At 44.2% G+C, this 24,031-nt stretch overlaps 1 protein-coding gene and 2 long non-coding RNA genes across 3 annotated transcripts; 1 reads left to right on the top strand and 2 right to left on the bottom strand.

The window, feature by feature from the left end:
* Positions 1-1,068: 1,068 nt before the first annotated feature.
* Positions 1,069-20,003, top strand: LOC119889221 (ephrin-A2-like). The gene is made up of 4 exons (XM_038700146.1): positions 1,069-1,148; positions 10,950-11,242; positions 13,449-13,514; positions 19,405-20,003. Exons 1-4 carry the CDS (start codon positions 1,105-1,107, stop codon positions 19,536-19,538), a joined length of 537 nt encoding a protein of 178 aa, XP_038556074.1. The 5' UTR covers positions 1,069-1,104; the 3' UTR covers positions 19,539-20,003.
* On the bottom strand, positions 15,481-19,481 carry LOC119889222. Its single transcript, XR_005442034.1, has 3 exons — positions 19,387-19,481; positions 19,197-19,291; positions 15,481-15,674 (listed from the first exon to the last, which is right to left on the bottom strand). It is a non-coding gene; the product is annotated as an uncharacterized LOC119889222 (long non-coding RNA).
* On the bottom strand, positions 19,542-21,082 carry LOC119889223. The gene is made up of 3 exons (XR_005442035.1): positions 20,959-21,082; positions 20,842-20,883; positions 19,542-19,599 (listed from the first exon to the last, which is right to left on the bottom strand). It is a non-coding gene; the product is annotated as an uncharacterized LOC119889223 (long non-coding RNA).
* Positions 21,083-24,031: the final 2,949 nt, after the last annotated feature.

Below are 24,031 nucleotides of genomic sequence, written 5' to 3'. Positions count from 1 at the left end.
GGGGGTTCTCCAGGCCAACCCTTCATTTTCCAGGATATTCTTGCATTACTTTGTCCAGGACTTTTTTTTCTAAGACCATGAAGCATATCAATTTCCCAGGCTTCCAAGGTTTTCCAGGACAGCTTGTCAAACATCTTCAGCCTGTCTGTCCTTGACTCATCAGGCCGTGGATTCAAAGTATGCACATTCAAAACGTTTCCAGGAGCCCTTTGCTTTTCCTTGTAAATTCGTCTAGGACTTGCAATCTGCCTTGAAGATAGTACCATGTCATACCAGGTTTTCCAGGAGTTCCAGGAGCGTCCTGCTCATTTTATTTTATTTATGAAGAGTCGACCTCCTTTTCTCTGCGTCGGATGACTGACGGGACTAAAGATAATAGAGGGCCAACAGGGGCCAACAGGGGCCAACAGGGGCCACATGTCCCACATGAGGGGAGGGGAGGGGTCACAGTGTGTGTGTGCGTTGGTATTTGACAGGCTTCACCTCTCACATCAGAAAACACAAAGCAGCAGCCGCCTCGTATTGTTGTGACTGAGGGGAGGGGCTTGGGGGCGGGGCGGGGTCAATGAAATGGGTGGGGTGAAGGAGGGGGGGGGGCAGTTTGATTGACAGATTCTTCTGAGTCCCCCTTGGCACTCTGGAAAGGTCTCTCTGTCCCGGTGTTTATAGCCTCACTTCACACACTGAGGAATTCTGGGTAACCCCCCCCACATATCAGTTTCTCCTCTGAGCGCGCTCAGGACAACATGTGAATCAGATTCTTTCTCCTCATGCTAGCAGTTTCCCCCCGCTGCCAGTGTTTGTGCTAAGCTAGGCTAACCACAGATCAGTGTTACAGAGCTCCACATGCAAACTGTGATTTATACGTGTGTGCGCAACATGTTCAGCTTACATGAAGCAACATACTCTGAATATTACACCGCTCAGGAATCTCTAACCACCATAACTCCTGTCAGTACTGCAGAACTACTGCAACATTACTGCAGATACTTTTGTGTTTATATACACCGTGTTTTATTTAATGGGGACACGCGTGAAGCTTCCTCCTCCTCTTTCTGATTCAGCTTCTTCCTCCTTCACTTTGTCTGCGTCTGTGTGGACTTCATGACACAGAGAAACCAACCCAGAGACCATCTGATCCTGGAAATGTACGTAAAAATAACCTTTAAAGAGTTCATCAGTGGTTACAGAGCCGACATCGGTCGCATTTTAGATAAAAGCTTTTGTTTTGAAGTGGCGCAGCGCCGAGTTTAGCTTCACGTTAAACATCCCGACACCAGGAAATGTCCTGAGACGGTTATTAAACGGTTTGATCATCAAAGTTTAGCTTGTGAACGCTGCATGTTTAGCTCCACTACAGAACAGATGAGCGTGTGTTCAGACTGAAGACGTCTCTTTGTGTTTGAGTTACTTTGGCCTGTGTCTCTGTGTTTTGATGAACCTTCAGGTCTGCAACACAGAGGCAGAGCTGATCTGTGTCGACGGGCGTCTTCACAGTTCTGAGCTCCTGAAACGGCAGCAAAGGACAAGATGGACGTTTCTGCCAACATCTGTGTGTCTCAGTGTGTGTGCGCAGCGGGCAGGATCAGGTTTTCGGACATCAGATCAGATAGCTTTGTCTTGCAGCTTGTAGCTTCTTGTCTGAGCCTCAGGGAAACACTGTGGGTATTGTAGCTGAGCCTGTCAGGACAGTCTCAGGTTACATTAACACACACAGCAGCACAATGGGCGGCAGCTATCTCTGCAGGGCATCGATCATGTGACTGCGGGACAGAAATAATAAAGCTGCTCTCTGCTGCTGTGGGAAAAACCCTGCTGCCTGATGGGCTGCCCTTAATTCAATCATTTCTACTCCACATCATGTGAGCGAGTCCATCTACAGATCATTTTTGCTAAGTTTTACAAAGCTGCAGAAAAGAAACGATTAATACAAAAAGAGGAAAATATATTAAAGTTAAAAACTGTCAGACTCGGTCTTGGTTGGTCCAGAATCCTCACGTTTTAGACTCGGCCACTAATAGAATATCAACTTTAAAGGTGCAGTGTGTAAGATTTGGCCAGAATTTTAGTTTAAAACATTCAAAAAATGAACCAACATGACTTTCAGACCCAGAGGTTCTTGCTTGGTTGTGTTGCAGAGATATCTACTAGTGTTGTGTCGTTCAAAGAACGTTTGGTTCGTTTGACCTGATCTTGGATGTGACTCAGGAGGAACGGCTTGTCTCAGTGAGTAATTTTTTCATTTTCACCATGATAGAGAAAGATCAAGAGGTGAATTTGTGCTTTATACTTTGTCAATTACAGCGAGCCAGGCCGCCGTCTGTGTTTGAGAACTGCACTGTTTTTTAAAAAATCGCCCACTAGCGGGCTGCAGCGCCGCAATAACCAGCCTAGTTAAAATGGACGACATGACACAAAAAAAGATTAGTGCATTTTAATGAACGAGATCTGGTGACTCGAGACTTTCAAAAGAGTGACTTTTCCCATCACTAATATCTACTAAAGTTAGCATGCTAACCAGCTAGCCTGTGCCGTCCTGTGGTGTAATACCACTTTGTGCCTCGGGAGGCGATACTGAGTCACTGCAGCGTCCATCACACAAACGACGGTCCTTTGACTCCACTGTTGCAGAAGAAGCGACGCCCGCTAATCCAGGAAGACATGAAGCTTCCTTCATGAGGTTATTTTAAAGGTCAGCTCTGCGTGTGATTAGAGAGGAGGAGCAGAGGGAGGAAGTGCTGCCTCCTGGTGGTTCGGAGCACGTGGGAGAAATTACACACTGTACCTTTAATTACTGTTAATATCATGAAGCAACTGACAAATAATGTCATAAAAAACAATATATTTTTTACTGAAAAGGTTAAAAACTGAAAACTAGATTTCTGCTTTAAAGCTTGAACTCTTGAATGTTTTTAAAGCGTCCTCAGCTCAGACCCGGAGCTGCTCCGTCAGTCTCTGGATCACATTAACGCTGAGGACATTCAGGCTGTAATCTGTCAGCAGGTCAGTTTGGAGGCTGACGGACGACCTCGACCCGTCCCCGTCCACGCCCGACCTTCAGAGACCTGCTCAGATTAAACAGTAAATCACACCGGGGCATGCTGGGAGCTGTGACATCACAGGTGTGGACGGTGAAATATATTCGGAGATTCGCAGCTGCTGGACGAACTGAAAAGCATGTGAGCAAAGACGACGTGAGAACCTGACTGCCAGACGGCTGTTTCTCTCGGCAGGATGTGAAGTCTGATTCATCTTCTGCCGAGTCATCGATTAAATCACAAACAGCAGCTGACGGAGGAGGAGAGACGCTGCTCCGTACTTTCTACTGCCTTTATCTGACCTGGGTAATTTACTGATTCAGACTTTATATATTTTTTATTTAGAAGACACGGCGCTTTGTGAAAGACGAAACTTCAACAGTAGAGAAACGAGGTCAGCTGAGCTCCACCCGGACAAACTGCAGCAGTTAAATGCTGCTTAAACAATAACTAATAACCAGACGCATGATAACAGCCTCCTCTGAGGGACGTGCTTCTTCTTCTTCTTCTTCTTCTTCTTCTCTTTAACTACATTAAGCCGATAACACGTCTGTACTTTTCCAGTTTATTGTCACACAATCATTCGTTCTCTGTGGGAGACCAAGTATCAGCAGCAATGTGTCTCTAATGGCGTTTTTCCAGGACCAGCTCGCCTCGACTCCGTTTTGGCCGTGCTCCATTTTCCAGCCTGTCGTCATAGCGACGCCACAAACAGCTTTCTCTCTTTTAAGTTAAAGCGTTGTAAATCTACACAGCTGATTTCTCATCTCAAAACTTCTCAGAAGTGGATTTAGTGATTAAATAACGTACCAAAACTAAAATATAAAACTTCCTGTTGCCTCTGTCTGGTGCAGCAGTGATGATGCAGTGAATAGTGAATATTCTCTCTGACCAATCAGCAGTCTGTCCTGTTTTCACGTCACATTTTAGTTTCCCTCAGCTCGCGTCCGAACCTTGACGGAGGTGATACGAAAAAAAGCAGGAAGCTGGAAGCAGGAACACCGGGGACTCTGGGGACTCTGGGGGACACCGGGGACACCGGGGACTCTGGGGGACACCGGGGACACCGGGGACTCTGGGGGACTCCGGGGACTCTGGGGACATGCCAACACTACCTCCTGAAATGGCTGATTCCATCCTGAAAAATATCTTGCAACGATATATATATATATATATATATAGAAATGTTAACTAACAGATGAAAATGTTTATTTGCACAATAAGAAAATATTCGATGCAATTTAAATACAGAAGAAACTAATCTCCAAAAAGATTAACCTACTGATTCAGTTCAGTTTTATTTATGCAGCGGCAGTTGTCTCACAGCGCTCTTCAGAGCAGGTCTCGACAGTACTGATGTTATTTACAGACCCAAAAACCTGCTCTGATCCGGAACTTTAACAGAATCTGGACACAGTTTCTTCTTTTCCGTTCTCTCCCTCATCGAAACAACACGGATATTTAACTGAAGATCTAAAGATGAGGTAGCTTGATCATCTTCAGCTAACAGTGTTACTCCTGAAGCTGTTTCTAGGCCTGTTCTCTCTGCGCTGACTGACCTGGTGCTTTCTGTACAGTAGATGTGGTTTTGTTTGATTGGCCCGGTGCTGCAGGTGTGGATCTGATGGATGAGTGATTGTGAGTAGATTGTCGACTCTGTAATAGACTACGTTTCGCCCTTTTGATGCGCCATTATTTAATGTTTTTCCAACCCGCTACATTTGGTAATTACACTCTGACTGATCCTCCGTTATTATTCCTATTATTGCGTAAAGCTGAAGAGCGTTTCAGCGTTTCGTCTGTACCTTTATGTTCCCTCCACTTTACAACACAAAGTGGCGCTCCTGGCAGGATCTGGGAGGTGGTGATGAGCAGTGATGGTGCTTCTGTTCACATTTCACACCTCACACGTCCACTTGAAGTCAGGAACCCGAAGCAGGAAGTCCTCGACCCCAGTCACCGTCCCGGGAGAGGAAGGTTTACCTCCTGAATATGTGCAGCAGTGTTTCTCCTGTTGGCCACTAAATCACTTCAGAATGAGTTTATGATCTGATCCTTATTAAGCTCTAAAATAACGATTGTTCTGGTGACTCCGCCCCTCTGTGTCTGCACGCCGCCTGTGTTTAAATGAGGGAGCAGCTGTACGGAGGCCCTCGGTCAGATGAGGATGGTGGTGCCGGAGAACCTGGCGGTCCCTCGGCCTCGAGCCTCTCCCCATTAGAGTGATGAGTAATGATGTGAGAGCCGAGGGGACAGAGTTCACAGTGAACGCGCCGCCTGCTCTCTCAGCTGTTAGCGTCACCCAATCCTTCAGCTAACTGAGTTAGCATGCACTTTGCTAATGGTGTTAGAGAAGACAAAGAGGGCGCGGCGCGGGAGAAACGCCATCAGGACAGTTTTCGCTCAGCGGGATGTTTCCAGCTGCTCAGATCGACCTCCGAAAACTCCATCAGGACGACGCTCTGATGCTGCGTTCAGGTCACATGGGAATAATCATCGCTGTGATTCAGCAACTCGGAGTAACAGACTCTGGAGGGAAAGTGCTTTAAATCATTAAGATAATGAGATTGTACGGAGGTCCGTTTGTGCCAAAAATACCAGCTTTTACCTCAAACATGACACTTTCAGGACTCTTCTGTAAACCTGAAGGCAGCAGAAGCTTTTCACTAATATCGCTTTATTTATTTAATACCAAGTTACAAGAGCAGCGTGAAGTTTGCTGGAAGGAATCCTAAATGTTGTGATGGTGTCCTGATGCATCACAGCCGGGTATGAAAGGGTTAAACGTGTTCACCAAAGAAAAACAATGTCTGAAAATTCACAATTATACGAAAGTGATAATCCTCTCCTCTACGTGCTTCAGATTTAAACCTGTTAGCTGTCCTGCTATTATTTTCCTAAAATAAACCACATATTTATAGTTAAACGAGGCAAAGCTGAATTTAAAACGCGCTGTGATTAACCAGGACTGCTCAGCCAATCAGGACGGAGCGTGAGAAACCAAATCAGTCAGTTCAAACCTCATTACCGAAATCCAAATTAGCTGTGTTGATTGGACGGCTCTGAGGGGCGGAGGGTTGCTCATGAATATTCAGAGGCTGGTGAAGTTTGATTAGTTTGTTTTCTGAGATCGATTTGTTGAATGATGATTATTTGTGATAAGGAGGTGTGAGATCTGTGTGCGCTAAATTAAATTATGTAAATTACAGCAACAGCGTGACGGAGCAGCTGTGAGGAGGAGTCGTGAGGAAACAAACACTTCTTACTGATTCACATCAAACGGGTTTACAGGAGAGGACGGACGTCTGTGTTCTGTCTGACCGTGAGGATTAATCAAGGAATGTTTTTGTCTGTTAGACGTTAGAAAACTGTGACGACTGAGACAGAAAACAGACAGAAACATCGGAGACGTCTAGAGAATGATTTATTGATAAAACTGTTCATTTAAATGATCAAAATTAAAAGTGATTCATTTTCCTGTGTGAAAAAGTTTCTCTGTAATTAAAGAAATCAGAAACTTGACTCTGTCTGTTGCAAAGATGTGGACGTTGGAGTCTCTCACAGGAACGCAGAGTAAAAACACACATGAAGTAAAAATACACAAAGCGAGTATAAACATTATAGAGATGTATTTACTGCGCTCGCTCATCGTGTTGATGGCAGCCGGCGTGGATGATGATGATGTGACGACGGAGCCGGTCTCTCTGTTCCAGGTTGACGGCGGCTCGTCAGTTTGTAACCGGCTCCTTAAAGAGTCTGAAGCAGGGGCCACTGTTGGTACTGTCCTCTCATAGAAGGGCCACAAGAAAGTACAATATTCTTAAAAATGTATTTTGAACATTTTTTTGTGTAATAAGTTGTATTTAAAGCTGTCAGATTTACACTTAGAGGATAATATACTTGAGAATGCACCACATTTCAGTAAATATGTAACTCATAATTATACATACAGTAAGTACATCACATTGGGCCCCTGGGGCCGCATTTCAGAAACCAGCAGATCCTATCCTAACTGCTGGGTAACCATGGTGATAGGAACTAACTGAAGACAGGAAACGGCTTTTACAGAAGCGTCTTAAATAAACTCTCCTAACTTGAGGAGAAGTGTTCAGCTTTTCCTCCGGCTTCTGTTTTCTGACTCGTTTAGTCCGCGCGGCTCTTTTACTGCCGTTACCAGATCAACGCCACGTCAGCAGGCCGAACTCGCGAACCGACGCAGAAAGGCCGGCTGCGACGTGACGCCGGGTAACGTCTCCTTATGTAGCGTGAAGTGAAGGTTTGGTGGAACAGAAGCATCCTAATGCGACTCTTTGACAGCAGGAGATGGTTAGAGAGCAGAAACGCATGACAACACGCCGCCGTCAGCCCGCAGCCCGCGTCCTATTATCTACCTTCAGTATTAAGGTTGGGGTTCCTGCCGGGGTCGGCGACGGAGCGCAGGAGGAGCCGGCGTTCCTCTGCTCTCTGGACGCAACAGCCGCCTTTCTCTCGGTCTCACTGTAGAGGGACGGAGTTTCTTTCTGACGGCATCAGCTGGCCGCAGGACAGACGGCGGACGCCGAGTCGGCCGTTTCGGCCCGCCGCCTCTCTGGAATGTCCCGACTAAAGCGTCGCCAACACCTCCAAGACATCCGGCTTTAAGTTCAGCGATAGTTGTTGTTTCATTCAAAAAACGCCGGCGTCGGTTGCTAGGTAACAGACTGTTGAGTGTTTAGGACTTCCTGATTCCTGAAGTTAGATTTGCTTCTGTGATACCAAACTGGGGAAACTGTCTGAACTTCAGACACATTCACGCGTCACACAGCTGCTGAAATAACTTCAGATTAATACCCCTGGTGAAAATGGCGAGCCGAGCGTTGTTGGCTGTATGTTTTTATGAGTGTGCTGTGGCAGCTTTAACTTTGTCGGGTAACTCCGCCACCGTCTTTGCTCTTTTAAAAACAAACTCTCACCATGCAGTCCTTGGGTGAACGGCTCTCATTCAGTCACCACGTAACCTGCTGCTTCAGCCTCCTGCTTTATGATATAAATCCTCGTGTTGTCCTCTGAGTCCAGTAGCTTTATATTATATTCCTTTAAAACAGCAACTCTGTCGTTGCACATCAGGCAGGTAGCATTTCTGTTAAACTCTGTGTTCATCGTCCACCTTCTGTTTTTACTTGGTCTTTCAAGTAAAAGAAGACGTTTAAAAGCTGTGTTTTTATTTTAATTATTTCAGAAAGGGTAGCTTGAATTGGCGTGAAACCGCTATAAAATACCATTAAATAAAAAAATAATACGGCCAGATGATGGGTGAGGAGGGGCCTGATGTGGCCCTCGGGGTGAGTTTGAGACCTCAGAGCGCCTGTACAGCCGGCTGATCGTCAGCAATATGAAAAAGAAAATAATTATTAGTCTATCAGAATACGCTGCCCCTGATATCTTAAATAAAGATGGCATAATATAGTATTTCAACATGCTCCCCATCTCCGTACAGTGCAGTGTGAGTAGTGGTGCGATAGAAAATGATTCTGTAGTGGGAGCTTTTATTTGATGGGAGATATTAGTCAGAATACGCTGCCCTTGAAATGATGTTATAATATAATCAAAAAACAGAGTTATACCTGTATGGGATTGGAAATGGGAACACATGGTAGCATTTTTCGACAGGGCAGCGGCTTCATCCTGGAGACCAGAAACCAGAAACAGACCGTCTTCCAGTGGTGCATGTTGTTTGTCTCTGTCCTGAAGTCAACGTAACGTTTCATATTTGAAAGAGGTTTGTGCACCACGCTGCCCCCTCCTGGCCACCGTACAGCAGCGGTAGCATCAGCACGGGGAGCTTCCACTGCTGCCTCAGGTGGAAAGAGTCCAGGTAGCGTAATAGCCCGGCTGCTGTAGGCGAGCACTCGCCGTACGTCGCCATGATTCACGTCTGAGTCTGGAACACCTCAGTTTGTTTTCATGCTCTTATTCACAGGACAGAACACACTGACCTGACGTGAAATCTGACTTAAATCAAATCAACAACAAAACCCACATCCTGTCCAGCAGCTCACCATCATGGCGGCTGATTTACAGCAGTGAGGTAGTTCAGTTCTGCTCTGTGGTATTATTAGATTTTAGTGTAACAAAAACTATTTCTGTGTATTTTTGTACCGGCGACAGACACGTGTGACATCATCAGAAAACCTTGTAAAACTTTGTTTAACACGGGTTTGAGCAGCGCTGGCAGCAAACAGGAAGTGAGTCCAGCTGCGAGTCGGATCTCCCGTCTGTAAACACGACGGCGCTGCGATAAACAGTTACTTCTGATTAATTGAAGCCTCGGGGGGGAACACACACGCAGACAGTGATCAACGGTTTCCATGTGTTGAGGTAAACGGCGGCTCAGCAGGCCTGAGAATACACGAACACATGAAATGCATTAAAACTGGATTAAAATACTTTAATTAATTATTCTTGGTGTTAAAATAATAACTAGAACACGTAGTGGACAGTAATTAAGTACTCAAGTACTTGCGTACAAATTAGCTAAACAGTTAAAATCAACAACTACAGCAGTAAAATCCTGCTTTTACTTTAATGATGAGGAATAATAATCATCTAATATATAATAGTATAACAGTCACAGGACAGTGAGTACTTTTAATACTTCAAGTACTTTTTCCTGGTTATACTTACATACTTTTATTTTAAGAACATTTTCAATGCAGGACTTTTACTTAAGTATCTGAATACACACACATATATAATATATATATAACTGAGTATTAAATTATCATTGAAAGCTGTTTATAATAACAGTGTTTGATTCCTCGAGTATTATTAAATTCTGTCTGTCATCACGCTATCAGCACTCTTTACTTTTGATACTTAAGGACTACTTTTAAAAATACTTATGTACTTACTTTTACTGATGTACAGTAGTAGTATTTGTGTACTTCGTCCACTGCTGAGAATAACTACAACATGTGCTTGTTGCTAACAGGTTGTTTACTCGTTAGCTGGTGGCTAATGTTTCCACACGTTGCTAACTGTTAGCTGTGTATGACATAAAGTGAAGAAGACTACAACTCCCAGGGTGCAGTTCACTAACAAACAGCCAATCAAAGAGCTTCACGTGGTCTTGAAGCGTTTCTGATTGTTGCTGCGTTCAGGTGCTCCTCCGAGGGCCCCACGTCCCGAGCTGTGAAGCCGCTTTAACGTTTAAACAACACGGACGCCGCTACAAAGATCTCATCAAAGAGCTGTTACTGCACCAGTACCTGGAACCACTAAAATACTGCTTGTACTGCAAATACATACCTTTCCTAATTAATCTAGGTCGCTCGACAGGGACAGCATTTAAAAATGACACCTTAGCAAAACATTTAAATGCAATACATGATTTCACACTTTTAATCAAACGTTTCTACATGTATGACGCCAAAACTCTCTCAGACTTTCTGAGCTGTTGTTCCCAGTCGGGAAATAACACTGATGCTTCCCCCCCTTCGCAACACACACAGTCTTATTGCACATATTCCTTATTATTCTTTGATATTTTGTCACTTCTTATATAAATACAAATCCTCTCCCTTCTATTTTCAGAGTAAATGAAAATAACATTTTGTTTTCTTTAATTCTTCTCTAACTTGCATCTGTTTATTCCGTATTTATATGTTTTTAAATCTATTAATGTCACCAGGATGTTTATGTCTTTGTAAGTAAATCCCTCGTACATGTAAAATACTGCTTGGCAGTAAAGCTCTCTGTGATTCGCTGAGGCAGGTGTGAACAGGTGTGTCTCTTTGAACACGTGAACGTGTCTTTAGGTTGTAGAGCTTCACAGAGCAGCGACCTCACTTCTTTCTCTGGGAAGGTGTTTGTTTTTAGCACAGCTGTTAACAGCTGGAGACAACAGGAAATGACATCACTTCTCTTCCTCAGGTTCTTCCGGGGCGACTACACGGTGGAGGTGGCCATCAACGACTACCTGGACATCTACTGTCCGCACTACGAGGTGGCGGAGCCCGCCGAGCGCATGGAGCACTACGTGTTGTACATGGTGAACTACGACGGCTACACGAGCTGCGACCACCACAGGAAGGGCTTCAAACGCTGGGAGTGCAACCGGCCCCAGAGCCCCAACGGGCCCCTCAAGTTCTCCGAGAAGTTCCAGCTCTTCACGCCCTTCAGCCTGGGCTTCGAGTTCAGGCCCGGACACGAGTACTACTACATCTGTAAGTACTGCTGAGCATTTCAGAGTACTACTACATCTGTAAGTACTGCTGAGCATTTCAGAGTACTACTACATCTGTAAGTACTGCTGAGCATTTCAGAGTACTACTACATCTGTAAGTACTGCTGAGTATTTCAGAGTACTACTACATCTGTAAGTACTGCCGAGCATTTCAGAGTACTACTACATCTGTAAGTACTGCCGAGTATTTCAGAGTACTACTACATCTGTAAGTACTGCCGAGTATTTCAGAGTACTACTACATCTGTAAGTACTGCTGAGTATTTCAGAGTACTACTACATCTGTAAGTACTGCTGAGTATTTCAGAGTACTACTACATCTGTAAGTACTGCTGAGTATTTCAGAGTACTACTACAGTTGAGTTTGAAATTAAAGGGACTTCCAGTTATGTATGAAGTAAAATGAATGGATGTCTATGGGAGTGTCATTTCATATAGGATTAATTGCGCCACCTAGAGGCCGATTGACACCAAATTTCACACAGCCCCTCGGGAGTGCGTGCCACATAAGGTCCCCGAGTTTGGTTTAGATCGGCCATTGCAAAGCTACGATATGACATCACATTTTCGCAAACATTTGTTAGCTTAAAATTGGGACATTATTTTGCGAATCAAAATTTCCTCTACAAAGTTTTACCAGCTCGGTCCAGAGATGTTCCGTGCAAAGTTTGGTTCCGATCGGACTTGCTGCTTCGGAGGAGTTAATTAAAATAGGTTATCATGAAGGTTTTTGATATCCGCTTTCGTCTTCAGGAGTTCAAGCCCAAACGCGTTGACCTTGCTTTTAGCGCCACCTAGAGGTAGAAGTGTGCGAATTTTTGCACCCAAGTTACTCTCGGGGCTGTGAAGCTACCCTGAGAGTGTCGCGTCTGTAGGCCGCAGTGTCACTTTTATGCACGGAAGAAAAAAACCAATACAAAACAATAGGGTTCCCAGCTCCGCTCGGGCTTGGACCCCTAATTAAAGTAAAAAAATGAGCAGATGAGCAGCTCAGCATGTGGCCTCCTTATCTCTGATGGCGTCCCTCAAAGCACTGAGCACCTCCTCCTTCCCTGACAGTAAGAGGCTGTCTTTGTTGACCCTCAGGTCTCGCTGAGCTCGTAAAACGTCCCGACCGTCTGTCCTAGTCATAACATTTATATATTTATTAATGCCATTTTAAGAATGTATGCGCTCACATGCTGAATAAATGATGTGTCTGGATTCTCTGCGGGACATAATGTTGTATATTCTCCACGCTGGGTCAGGAGCAGAGAGAGCAGCTGTGTCTCCATGTTTCAGTCACAGCTGAACTCTGAGCTGAAGCTGGTGGTGCAAAGAACATTAAATCCATCTGGATCAATAACCTGGATTTCAAACAGACACAAACTCATACTGCCCCCTGCTGGCGGAGAGGGCGAACAGCAGCTCAGCTGACGCTGCAAGCAGAATTTACTGAGGTCAAACTGAACTGGGCTGCACCAATCAGAGCGCTCGCTGTGAAAATAGATACATGAACAATATCAGAGCGCATGTTATCACTTTGTTTAAGTTTTCTTCTAGACCCGTTGGGCTTTTTCCTAATGTCTGTCTTCAAATGGAGAAACAAAAAAAAAGGAATTTGCAGAAACCTAAACTAGACCGTTATTTAAAATTGGGTTTTTGGATTCCGGCTGTGTGATGGAGCTAAACGTTTCCCTCCGCTTCAGGGACAAACGGCTCCCGGGTGTTTGTTTGCCCACAGAGAAACGCTGAGGGCGAGCTTGTTTTCGTCCCTGCTGGGAGCGACGACAGCAGCAGCATCAGAGGCATGTTGTGACAAACACCTGGAGGGGCGGGGCTTCAGACAGACCCAGGTGACCGTAACCTGTTAGGGCTGAACGTAATCTTCATCGTCACACTGACGACATCAGAAACCATAGACGGGTCCAATAATTAGAATAGAATTCATCACCTTTTAATTTATTTGTTGTTTTTCATGAACAGTTTGATGCAAAGCACTTTTACACAAACCTTCATCATCATCATCATCATCATCATCCTCCTGAGGTCTGATATTATTATTATTAGTGGTGTTAATGCAACCGGCAGAGAGTTTAACACGAGCTGCTGTCAGTGTCTGTTTTGCAGCTAGATTTAACGGACACTTTGTCAAGAAAGTGCATTTTTTTTGTCGCCCTAGTTGATCTGCTGTCTTCTCTCTGCAGCGTCTCCACATCCAAACCTGGCTGGGAAACCCTGTCTGAAGCTCAAAATCTACGTCAAGCCAACCAGTGAGTCTCCTCTTCCTCTTGCTGAAACTTTGTCCTTTAATTCTGAAGCTTCGACATCCAAAGCACAAGTTTTATATTCACATCTTTCAAGTCTCTTCAACCAGTGCAGTTGCCCTTAACGTTAACTTTCTTCGGACGGCTGAGAATCATTTCCTGTTAATGAGCCCGACTCTCTCTGGTTTCACTGTTTGGTACGTTTGTAGATTGAAATTGCTAAGGTCATTACTCGTCTCCTTTCCCCCGCCGGTCCATGTTTTATCTATTACTATAGCTTTAGATCTCCAGCTGGCGTTTATAACATCGTTGCAGGCGGCGGTCTGTGTTGTGAACGCAGCTCTGAACGGCGTCCTGATTCTGCCGGTGAAACATACGGAAATAAAGTTCATTTTTTCCCACTTTATTGAACACAAACAGGCATCTGTATTAGTTCGTTACAACACAACAGAGAGCACGAAGACACAGACAGAAAGTAAAATAATGAAAAGAAAGGAAGCGTCTCAGAAGGATAAAGAATCAAGGATTTTAAAAAGACGGCCGGTTTGTTTTTATTGCTTCTAAATCAGGAGATCTGATTAATAATATGTGCACCCACGTAGAGATTCAACCGTTTGATCCTGTTTAGAAATTTCTGTATCATCCTACAGAGTACTGATAATGACGGTTATCACGTTAAAGCAAACTGAACATCTAACAGCAGCAGCGTCTCCGTGTGAAGTTCAGGCTCCTGCTGGATATTAAAAGTTGATCTTTCTGTAGCGTCCAGTCGTATCTGCTGTTACTGAAGAGACTGACACACATTACTTCTGTAGATCTCCTGTGTGTGAAGTATTTTAAGTAATGTCCCTTTAATAAGACAGCCTGTCCTTTAAAACCTAAATGAAAGTCTTCAGTTCTCAGATGTCTGTTTGATGAAGTTGATTAGAAGAATCTGAACTTTATTTGCTTCCATGTGTGAACAAACTGTCTGTGCAGGAGGCGTTCAGCCACACAGAGGCCACAGAGCAGCGTTCACAAACAGCCGCTGCTCTTTTACACATTTCTAAACGCCGAGATATAAAACTATATTAAAACAAAACGGCAGGAAAAGCAGGTTAGTGATTAAGTTTTCCAGCAGAAACACTGATTAGGACTGACTTTTAGGATTTTGTTACATTAAAGCAACAGAAGAACTCACGTTCATCCCAGAGTCAGTGACGTAATACTGCGACAGTCAATACTAGAAGAACTCGCACTACCGCTCAAAGTTTCAGAACAGCCCCATGTTTCTAGTGTGTATTGAAATATAAGTAATGACTTTAAAGGCTTCTTTTCCTTCCACTGCTGCAGAAGTTGTTAACTCGTTATTGATCCCTAAAAATTCTTTATCTGACCTGAACTTTGTCTTTATCTTCTTTGATTATTCTGCAGCAGTGGAAGGAAATGAACCATATTTCTAAGGAAACGCCTTGGAACAGCCTGTTAATGCACCTCAGAAGCTTTATTTGGACTAATTATATATATATATAATTAATGAAGGCAGACAGAGCAGCTGGTCATCAGTTGATCCTACAGTGAAATAATGAACAAAACGCCTTCATTTAATTGTAGATCTGAAATTGTTTTGGTGACGTAAACCTTGTTTTTAACTTTGAAACTACTTAGATTTACAGAACAACTACAAACATGGAGATGTTCTGAAACTTTTGACTGGTAGTGTTTATTTCTTATTTACAAAACATCTTCAGGCTCCTAAGTAAGTAATTACAGTTAAAAACTGTTAAAATGATGCATTCAGGGGTCACAGCATGTTAGACAGTGTACAAAGTCTCCTGAACTTCACCCTCAGAAATTCTACATTAATAATCAGATCTGATTGGCTAATGTGCAGATCACTGGGTGAAAATAACACATGACCAAACTTTAAAAGAGTAATTTTTTTAGATTTGTGAATTTGGGCTGTATAAACAAAATTGACCCGACTCAACAGTCTGCTTTTATTCTGAAGATCAGAGAACTTAATCTTTATTGAGTGATCGGTTAAAATCAAGGGCAACTGGACTTGGTTGAAGATACTCGAAGACGTTTCGCTTCACATCCAAGAGGCTTCTTCAGGTCCGAATGACTTGCTGGGGGTCAAAGTGATGGATCCTGTGACGACAGTAGTTTGAGTCACTTGTTCTCCTGGGAAAAGATGAAAGGACAGCGTTGTAGGTGGCTGATAAGTGGTGTCTCCTCCCCCATTGACAGATGGTTTATCCTGCAGACGTAGATAAACTGCTGAGTCCTGACCTGAGGAACTGGCCCTTCATGCGTTTGTGTAGTGGTTGTTTAGTTTCCCCAGTATATTCAGGCCTCAGCAGACACTAGATTCTTGTCTTGTCTTTGGGGTGGACCAGCATCTGTCTTAGTGTGTTCTTGGGTTTAACAAACACAGGGATGTTGTGTTTGTTGAAAATCCTCCTGAGTTTCTCTGATACTCCAGACACGTATGGAATCACGAGGTTGTTGCGTTCGACCTTCTTCTCCTCGTCCCCTGTAGTTTTGGTCTTCCTGGATCTGTCCACAGGCTGTAAGTGCCCCCTTCAGGTGTTTATCCTCCTCCTCTTGGGCTTTGGTACTTCTTGGTGGGTTCTGGTGGAAATCAAAGTGTAAGTATTGTCTGTATGGGGGTGTGTTCCTGTAAACTTCAGTCCAGGAAAGCCAAACTGTTGGTGACGTGTGAGCTTGGCGTTACTGTTCGCAGAGTTGATGTGTTCTGTGAAGGCTTGCACTTCCTGGGTTTTCATTTTGACCCCCGTGTCGTCCACATACCTGTACCTGTTCCTCTGCTTTCTGCTCCAATAGGAGACCCCGGTGAGCCCACGGCACAGCCGTGCTTCTGTCTGCAGAATCCCCTGTTTTGCTGGAAATAGAGGTTGTTCTGCTGTTTGGGACGTTGTCTTGCAGCAGTCGTGACCTTTTCCACTGTCACCATGGTTTCATCTGGGTCCAGTTTCAGTCCTTGAACTTTGTTCACAAAGTCAGTCGAGTTTTGGATGTGGCGAGGTGGGTTGTCAGCCAAGGGGGCTCGGACAGTGTTTGACAATGTTGTAGTAACCGATTTGATGCTGCTGATAATGGACCTGAGAAAGGGTTCCTTCTTTGTGTGTCTCGGGTAGCCCAGGTGTTCCCAGGTGCTGATTTTCTTCTTCTGTAGCTGTTGTAGACACACTATGGCCTTGTTCTTGCGGGATCTCACTTGAGAGTTTCATTAGTGTCACTGAGTAGTGCGCTGACCCCGGCAGGGTAGTCCCCTGTGTTTAGGACCAGGTTGCACCTTCCCTGTGATGTCACGGCTTTTCTTTCCTGGATGTTGGAAAGTGGTGCCAGTAGCTGTTCTGCTTCTGTGAAGTTGTTTTTTCTTATGGCTGATTCTGCAGCTGTGGTGTGATGGCAACTTTAATCCATTGGACAGAACGTCTCGCTATGTTTAGGAGAGTTCCCATTCTTACGGGTTCTTCACCCAGCTGTTGTCTGTTTTGGAATTATCGTGCTTTCTTCCAACACTGTACTGAGTAGATGTGTTTCCAGTTTGTAGAGTAAGTCAGGGCTTCAGTGGTGGAGCTGGTATTGTGTCTTCTCCAGGATCATTCCAGCTCTTCCGTATGAGTCTATGTTGTCAGCGTCTCAGGATAAAGGGTACGTGATTTCTGTAGTCTGCCACTTTCCGTACCGTTCTGACGGTGTCCCAAAATGCTTAGAAAGATGTCATCCAGGTCATGGTTAAAATCAAGGGGGACTGGACATTTAGAAACAGACATCTTTCTAAGCATGTTGGGACACTCAGAAAATTGCAGACTACAATAATCACACAGGGTTTAGCCTGAGATGCCAACAACATAGGCCTATACCAAGGATCCACGGTGAAAGGACTCAGAGCTGGAATGATCCTGGAGAAGACACAATACCAGCTACTAAGTGAGAGTGAAACAGATCAACTTCCCCAGTGAAGCCCTGAATAAAGTCTGAGGGCTTAGACCACAAACTGGAAACACCATCTGCCCAGTACAGGTTTGGAAGAGATCATTTCATCAAAAAAGCTCAACTATCTCGCCACTCCAAGAGCGAGCAAGGATAGACCCGGAAATTTAAAAACCTGGGTCACAAGCTGGTAACACTAAGAACACAGAAGAACCTACCTGGAGGCAAAAGAATGATAAATCCACACTGTATGAAACAGACAACAGCTGCGTGAAGAACCCGTAAGAACGGGAACTCTACTAACCATAGCGAGACGTTCTGTCCAACGGATTAAAGTTGCCATCACACCACAGCAGCTACCAACAGTTGACCTCATCACAGCTACAGAATCAGCCATAAGGGAAACTTAACAGAAGCAGAACAGCTACAGGAACAACTTTCCACCCTCACCGCTCAGGAAAGGGAGGCAGTAACATCACTATCCTACCTGCTGTCAAGGGAAGGTGCACCATGGTCCTAAACACGGGACCACCGTGCCTGGGTTAACGCACCACTCAGTGAGCTCATACATATGAAACACTGAACTGAGATCCCACCAGTGGATTTAAGAAGAAAGCCTCCGGTCCATGACCAGCAGCATCAACTCTGTTACCCCCAACATTAGCCAACACTGACAACTGTCCCAGTCCCCTTGGTCAGCAACAGACCTCAACACATCCAAAACTACGTAGGCTTTGTGAAAAAGGTTCGAGGACTGAAACTGGCCCAGATGAAACCGTGGAGAGAGTGTGAACTGCTGGACTTCTGTCTGAACACCATCTATTTCCAGTACAACGGAAAGACAGAAGCACGGCTGTGCCGTGGGCTCACCGGGGTCTCCTATTGGAGCAGAAAGCAGAGGAACAGGTATGTGGACGACACGGGGGTCAAAATGAAAACCCAGGAAGTGCAAGCCTTCACAGAACACATCAACTCTGCGAACAGTAACGCCAAGTTCACACGTCACCAACAGTTTGGCTTTCCTGGACTGAAGTTTACAGGAACACACCCCCATACAGACAATACTTACACTTTGATTTCCACCAGAACCCACCAAGAAGTACCAAAGCCCAAGAGGAGGAGGATAAACACCTGAAGGGGGCACTTACAGCCTGCGGACAGATCCAGGAAGACCAAAACTACAGGGGACGAGGAGAAGAAGGTCGAACGCAACAACCTCGTGATTCCATACGTGTCTGGAGTATCCGAGAAACTCAGGAGGATTTTCAACAAACACAACATCCCTGTGTTTGTTAAACCCAAGAACACACTAAGACAGATGCTGGTCCTCCCCAAAGACAAGACAAGAATCTAGTGTCTGCTGAGGCCTGAATATACTGGGGAAACTAAACAACCACTACACAAACGCATGGCTCAGCACAGAACTCCTCAGGTCTCAGCAGTTTACCTACATCTGAAGGAGAAGAGACACTTTCAGCGCCAACAATGCTCATATTCTGGACAGGGAGGACAGATGGTTGGAACGACGAGAAAGAAGCGATTTAGACCAGAATAGAGAGACCATCTCTGTGGAGGAGGGCTGAGACGCCACTTATCCCCCACCGACAACGCTGTCCTTTCATCTCTTCCAAACACTCATTTGGCCTCAGGTGAATCGCACGCCTGTCGTCACAACAGCCAGGACAGGAGCACTAACGAATCAAGCGGCATCACTTAGATAACGACCCCACAGACGTTAAATACCTGAGCCAGTCAGAACTGATGAAGCCTTCAGTGTTGTTCCTGTGCAGCGTTAACGTCTCCATCAACCAGGACATTTTCTGAGTATGGGTGTGAACCTGCAGGTCAGGGATGACGTCATTCAGGGGGAGGAGCTAAATACCACAGATGAAATGTATTCTTCTTTATCTTTAGTCCATGTGAGATTACTTACTGTTTGTGTCTCTCTCAGATGACTCTGTGTACGAGTCTCCGGAGCCCTTCCTGACAGACGACACCACCGGCGGCTGCGGCTTCGCTCTGCCCCGCCTCTCCTTGCTGTCCGCCATGTTGCTCGTCCTCCTCCTCATCCTCGCCTCCTCATAGCACCCCCTGCTCTTCGTCCTCCTCTTCCTCCAGTGGGACAGAACGCCGTCCTCCCGTCACTCTGAGGAGAAACAACCAACCTGAGGCAGGAAACTAATCCAGCTGCGTCTCGCCTGAACACAGCTCAGCCTATCAGAGGAGGCTGAGGTCACTGGTGGGAGGAGCCTGGAGCTGGATGTGGAGTCTCTGTAATGCACGTTTCTGCTCTGACAGATCCGCTGTGGGTGACATGTAGAGACTCCATTGACTCATGTTAAATAGACATGATGCAGGTTTTAACGCTGGATAAACGTCCTGCTGCTTCTTTACTGCCACATGTTTTAATTCTGCTGCCAAAATCATGCCTGAGGTTCAGTACAGATGCCAAAACTGTACTTTGGAGTATAAATCCATTTTTCTATCCAACCCTTTTTTATTCAACAAATAAAACTTAAAGGGCCACACCAGCGGTTCAAACTTCCAAAAGACGATGTTTGTTTTATCGCGTCGGGAGAAATGATTTGCTTGTGCACACAAGATCTGGATCTTTGTGCACATACAATAAACAATATTATCTTTAGGACTTTGTACGCAGATTATTGTTGCACACCAGTAAAGCCCTAGAAGATAACGGTAACACATTTTTAATTAGGGTCATTGGTTTAATTTGAAGCAATAAGTTTTACATTCATCAAAAGCAGTTTATTGATATTCCCAAAGTTACGTCTTCACTGCTCTTGAAATTAAATCCCGAGTCCTCAGTGACCGAGACAAGACCATCAAAAAGTGGTCTTAAGACCCGTCTTGAGTACTACAACACTAGTGTGTTTTTGTTACTTTAAAGGCAGCAAAGTCCTAAAACACGATGGATCTAATTTCCTGTTTAATATCTTGTGTGCATAACTTAAAGCTAACGAACACAAACATTAGGGACTCCAGACAAGTCACCTTTACTTAAAGGGCAGTTTCAGTATTTTTAAACCTGGGCCCTTCTTTCACTGATGTTGGTGTTTAAATGACTCGTAGGGACGTAAGGTTTTGAATCCGTGCAGTAGAGGCTTCAGCCGGCAGCTCGCTCTGAAATCTGGTGAGAGGCGAGCTGTTGCAGGAAGACGCCGGTGGAAACGAGGCAGAGGAGACTCTTGTGTACGTAGAGGAGCTGTTAGCGAGACTTTATTTCCTAACATTATTCCAACACAAACTCCCCTCTCCAGCTCTGACTCACACTTCCTGCAACAGCTCGCCTCTCACCAGATTTCAGAGCGAGCTGCCGGCTGAAGCCTCTGCCGCATCACAACACGCAGTGATTGTAGCAGATATTTACCTGAGGGGAGTCTGAAACAGGTCAGTGCAGTCCAGCTTCAGTCTGTGGAGAAATGCACACAGAAACTCATCAGCTGATCATCATCTTTTCTGCATGAACACCAGCAGAAACAGATACCTGAGCTTCAGTCACGTCCACCAGCTCTCTGTTAGTCCAAGCCAGTTTCTCTGATGATGACCGTCAGAAATCTGCCACAGCTGAAACACACAGCAACAAAAGTCAACACTCATGAACTTCAGCCCTTCAGGACAGATGAATGCGCCTCTGAATGGACTGATAACTAATAATGTGACAGTTGTTCAAAAGACTTCATTAAAACTGCAAACAAAATCAGTTCACGGATCATAATTCAGTTTCAATCATCATCACCTAAACTCTCTCTCTGATTGGTCGGTACGCAGCTGACCAGCCTCAACTTCAATCAGTATATTCAATTAATCATTTTGTGAAGAAACTGTAAAACAAAAAGTTGTGAAAAGCGTCTTTTGTTTGAGTCTGAGGAGATTCTTCAGTCCAAAAATCGCCACATTAGAGAACAAATGCAAACAACATGCAGATCTTCTGTGCACAAGATATATTATTTTATATATATATAAAATCTTAGTTTGTGATTTCAGGAGCTCCATTTCGAGGTCACAGAGAAAAGTCAGCAAAAGTAAAATTGGATTGTTTTCCTCAGAGCTTCTACCAATTTAGCTCACATGTTCTATGATATTATATTTATATACTCGACATAAAGTAATCGTAACGTTTTAATCTGGTTTTATATCAATAAATGAACTGCCAGTAGAATCCAACAAAAATTAGTTTGATGTGACTGACGACGCCTAAAAGCAGTTAAATCTGTGGCTACTGAAGCTAACGTAGTTTAACAGACGTACAGGACGAGCTAGCGTCGTACAGCAGACATCGAGTCGTCTATAAACGCTATAAAAAAACGATCAGCCTGAATCAAACCTGTCAGATTAATATGCTGCTGATTCACAGATTAATAGTTTGGATGTTGTGGCTCGTTTCTGTGACTGTAATCATGAATATAAAAGCTCGCTCTCTCATTCTTCCTCTATGTCTCTCGCCCACCTCCAGCAGCAGAAGCCTTTCCCTTCTATAAATCTGCCAAAGACTTTTCTTATTGGGGGGCGGGGCAGCTACAGGGGTACAGTTAACCACGCCCACCTCTGCCACAAGGGGCGGGGTTATGCCAAGGGGAGGAGTCGCATCATTTTCTTTTCTAAATACTCATTTTGTTGTAAAATAAAAAACGAATGTTCTGCGCAAAACAAAAATGAACCAATCAAAAATGGCCTTTTTCCCGCTGGTGCTGAGTTTTTAGTGACCGACTTTGTTTCTGGGGAAACAGCGACACCGTGTGGTCGAGCAGACTTTTCTCTCCTCTTCATCTCATCCCTCCATCTCCGCTGATGGAGGAGCAGTGTGTCCTTGTGTGTGTGTGAGCAGGGGCATGCTGGGAAATGCAGTATATATATATATATGAATATCTGTAACAAACGCACTGTGATGGAGGACGGACGGAAGATGTAGCACTTGGACTCTTGTGGAGGACGACGGAAACAAACGGACGTTTCCTTGTCGGAACAAAAAGAGCGAAAATCAAGTTTTTGTTTTATTTTTCTGTTTTTAAAAAATGCAGGAGGAAATTCATGAGATATGAACTCATCGGGGGAGAAATGAAGGAACCCGTCAGGTGTTTGTTGTTGTTGTTTTTCTCCTTTTATGTTCCTGCTTGCACAATGCATTCTGGTCCTTGTAGTCCTGTGCTTTGATGAATAACGGTTAGGTGGGTTCTCTGGTCCGTCATCCCTTTCTTGGTTCCTCGTCGTCGTTTTGTGTGGATGGAATCCGTTTTTTCGTGGCGTGAGAAATGTTAACGCAGCCGGAGGAGGGAAAACGTTCCGGTGGTGGTTTTGTGGGCGGAGTGAGACCTCCCTGCTGTCTCTGGTTTACAATCATCCTGAGAGAAAGTGTTTTTCTACATCTAAACGTCTGCATATTCTCTGAAAGACAAAAAAATCTGTTTTTGTATATTTTCTTATTGGATGCTTATAAAGTCCTGTTAGAGAATGCATTTATCTGATTGGCTAAAGAGCTAACGAGGGGGTCAGAGGTCACCGGGCCTCATCAGGACACTTTTTCTGCACTGCATGAGCAGGAAAAATAAAACTTCAAATTACATTTACTGGTTTAACTTTGAAGATGATTTCAGAGAGAAAAGAAAGAAGTGTAGGAATCTGTGTTTGATAAATGCACCAATAAAAAATGTTCCACAAAATAAATCATGTTTCTGTTTCGTCCAGTTTGTTCTTACAGTATACTTTAAATATGTTTTACAGAGTGTTTAACTCTTTGTCTGGTAGTTTATTAAGTATATTTCATCTTCTATCCTCATGATCAAGTTTGTCTCTTCCTGTCCACGAGCAGAAACACTGCAGCAAAATATTGAAGAACTTCAAAAGTACAGTGAACTACTTTCCAGCCCCGAATCATGTAATGAGTTTATTAAAGAGTACGAGGGCTCTTTGTGTTGGACGCAGACGACGGTTTGTGTTACAGAGAACAGGTTTACAGACACAAACAGATCAGAGCGATGCTTTTACTTGTTGACTGAATGAAGAATTCAATTATTAATTTAGAAGACTGTCAGGTAAAGAGGCAGCGAGGTAACTAAAAGGTATTTAGAAGTCTGATCACGTAACCTGTGGCTCACGGGAGATATTTCTAAACGCACCGGCTCGTCCTCAGCACACGACTGGAAGATCAGATATTCACATGAAAATGATTCATGTTGGATAGAAAGTCAAGCTGAGCATCATTAAATGAGTTTGTTCTGCTTTTGACAACAAGAACGGATTAAATGAAGCTTTATTAATACACGCACTATTCAACAGAGGTAGACATGTTGGTGACAGTACATTTACTCAAGTACTGCACTTGAGTACAAATTAGAGGTACTTGTACTTTGCTTGAGTATTTTCTCCTTGTACTTATCTGGCAGCTTTAGTCAGATTTCTACACACAAAAACACGAAGAGTACATAAAATATGATGTTTGTTATAAATTAAACAGTTTATACAAGTACAGCTGGTCCTATTTTGATAATCATTTTTTACATAAAAACATTTGATGTGAAGATTTGATGCTTTTCCTTTTGAATATTTTAATATGTTTTTAT

Source organism: Micropterus salmoides, unplaced genomic scaffold (genome assembly GCF_014851395.1).
Source record: "Micropterus salmoides isolate LMB-PRFRI ecotype aquatic unplaced genomic scaffold, ASM1485139v1 Ms_hic_scaffold_5, whole genome shotgun sequence".
NCBI lineage: Eukaryota > Metazoa > Chordata > Actinopteri > Centrarchiformes > Centrarchidae > Micropterus > Micropterus salmoides.
This window is presented reverse-complemented; position numbering and strand designations above follow the sequence as displayed.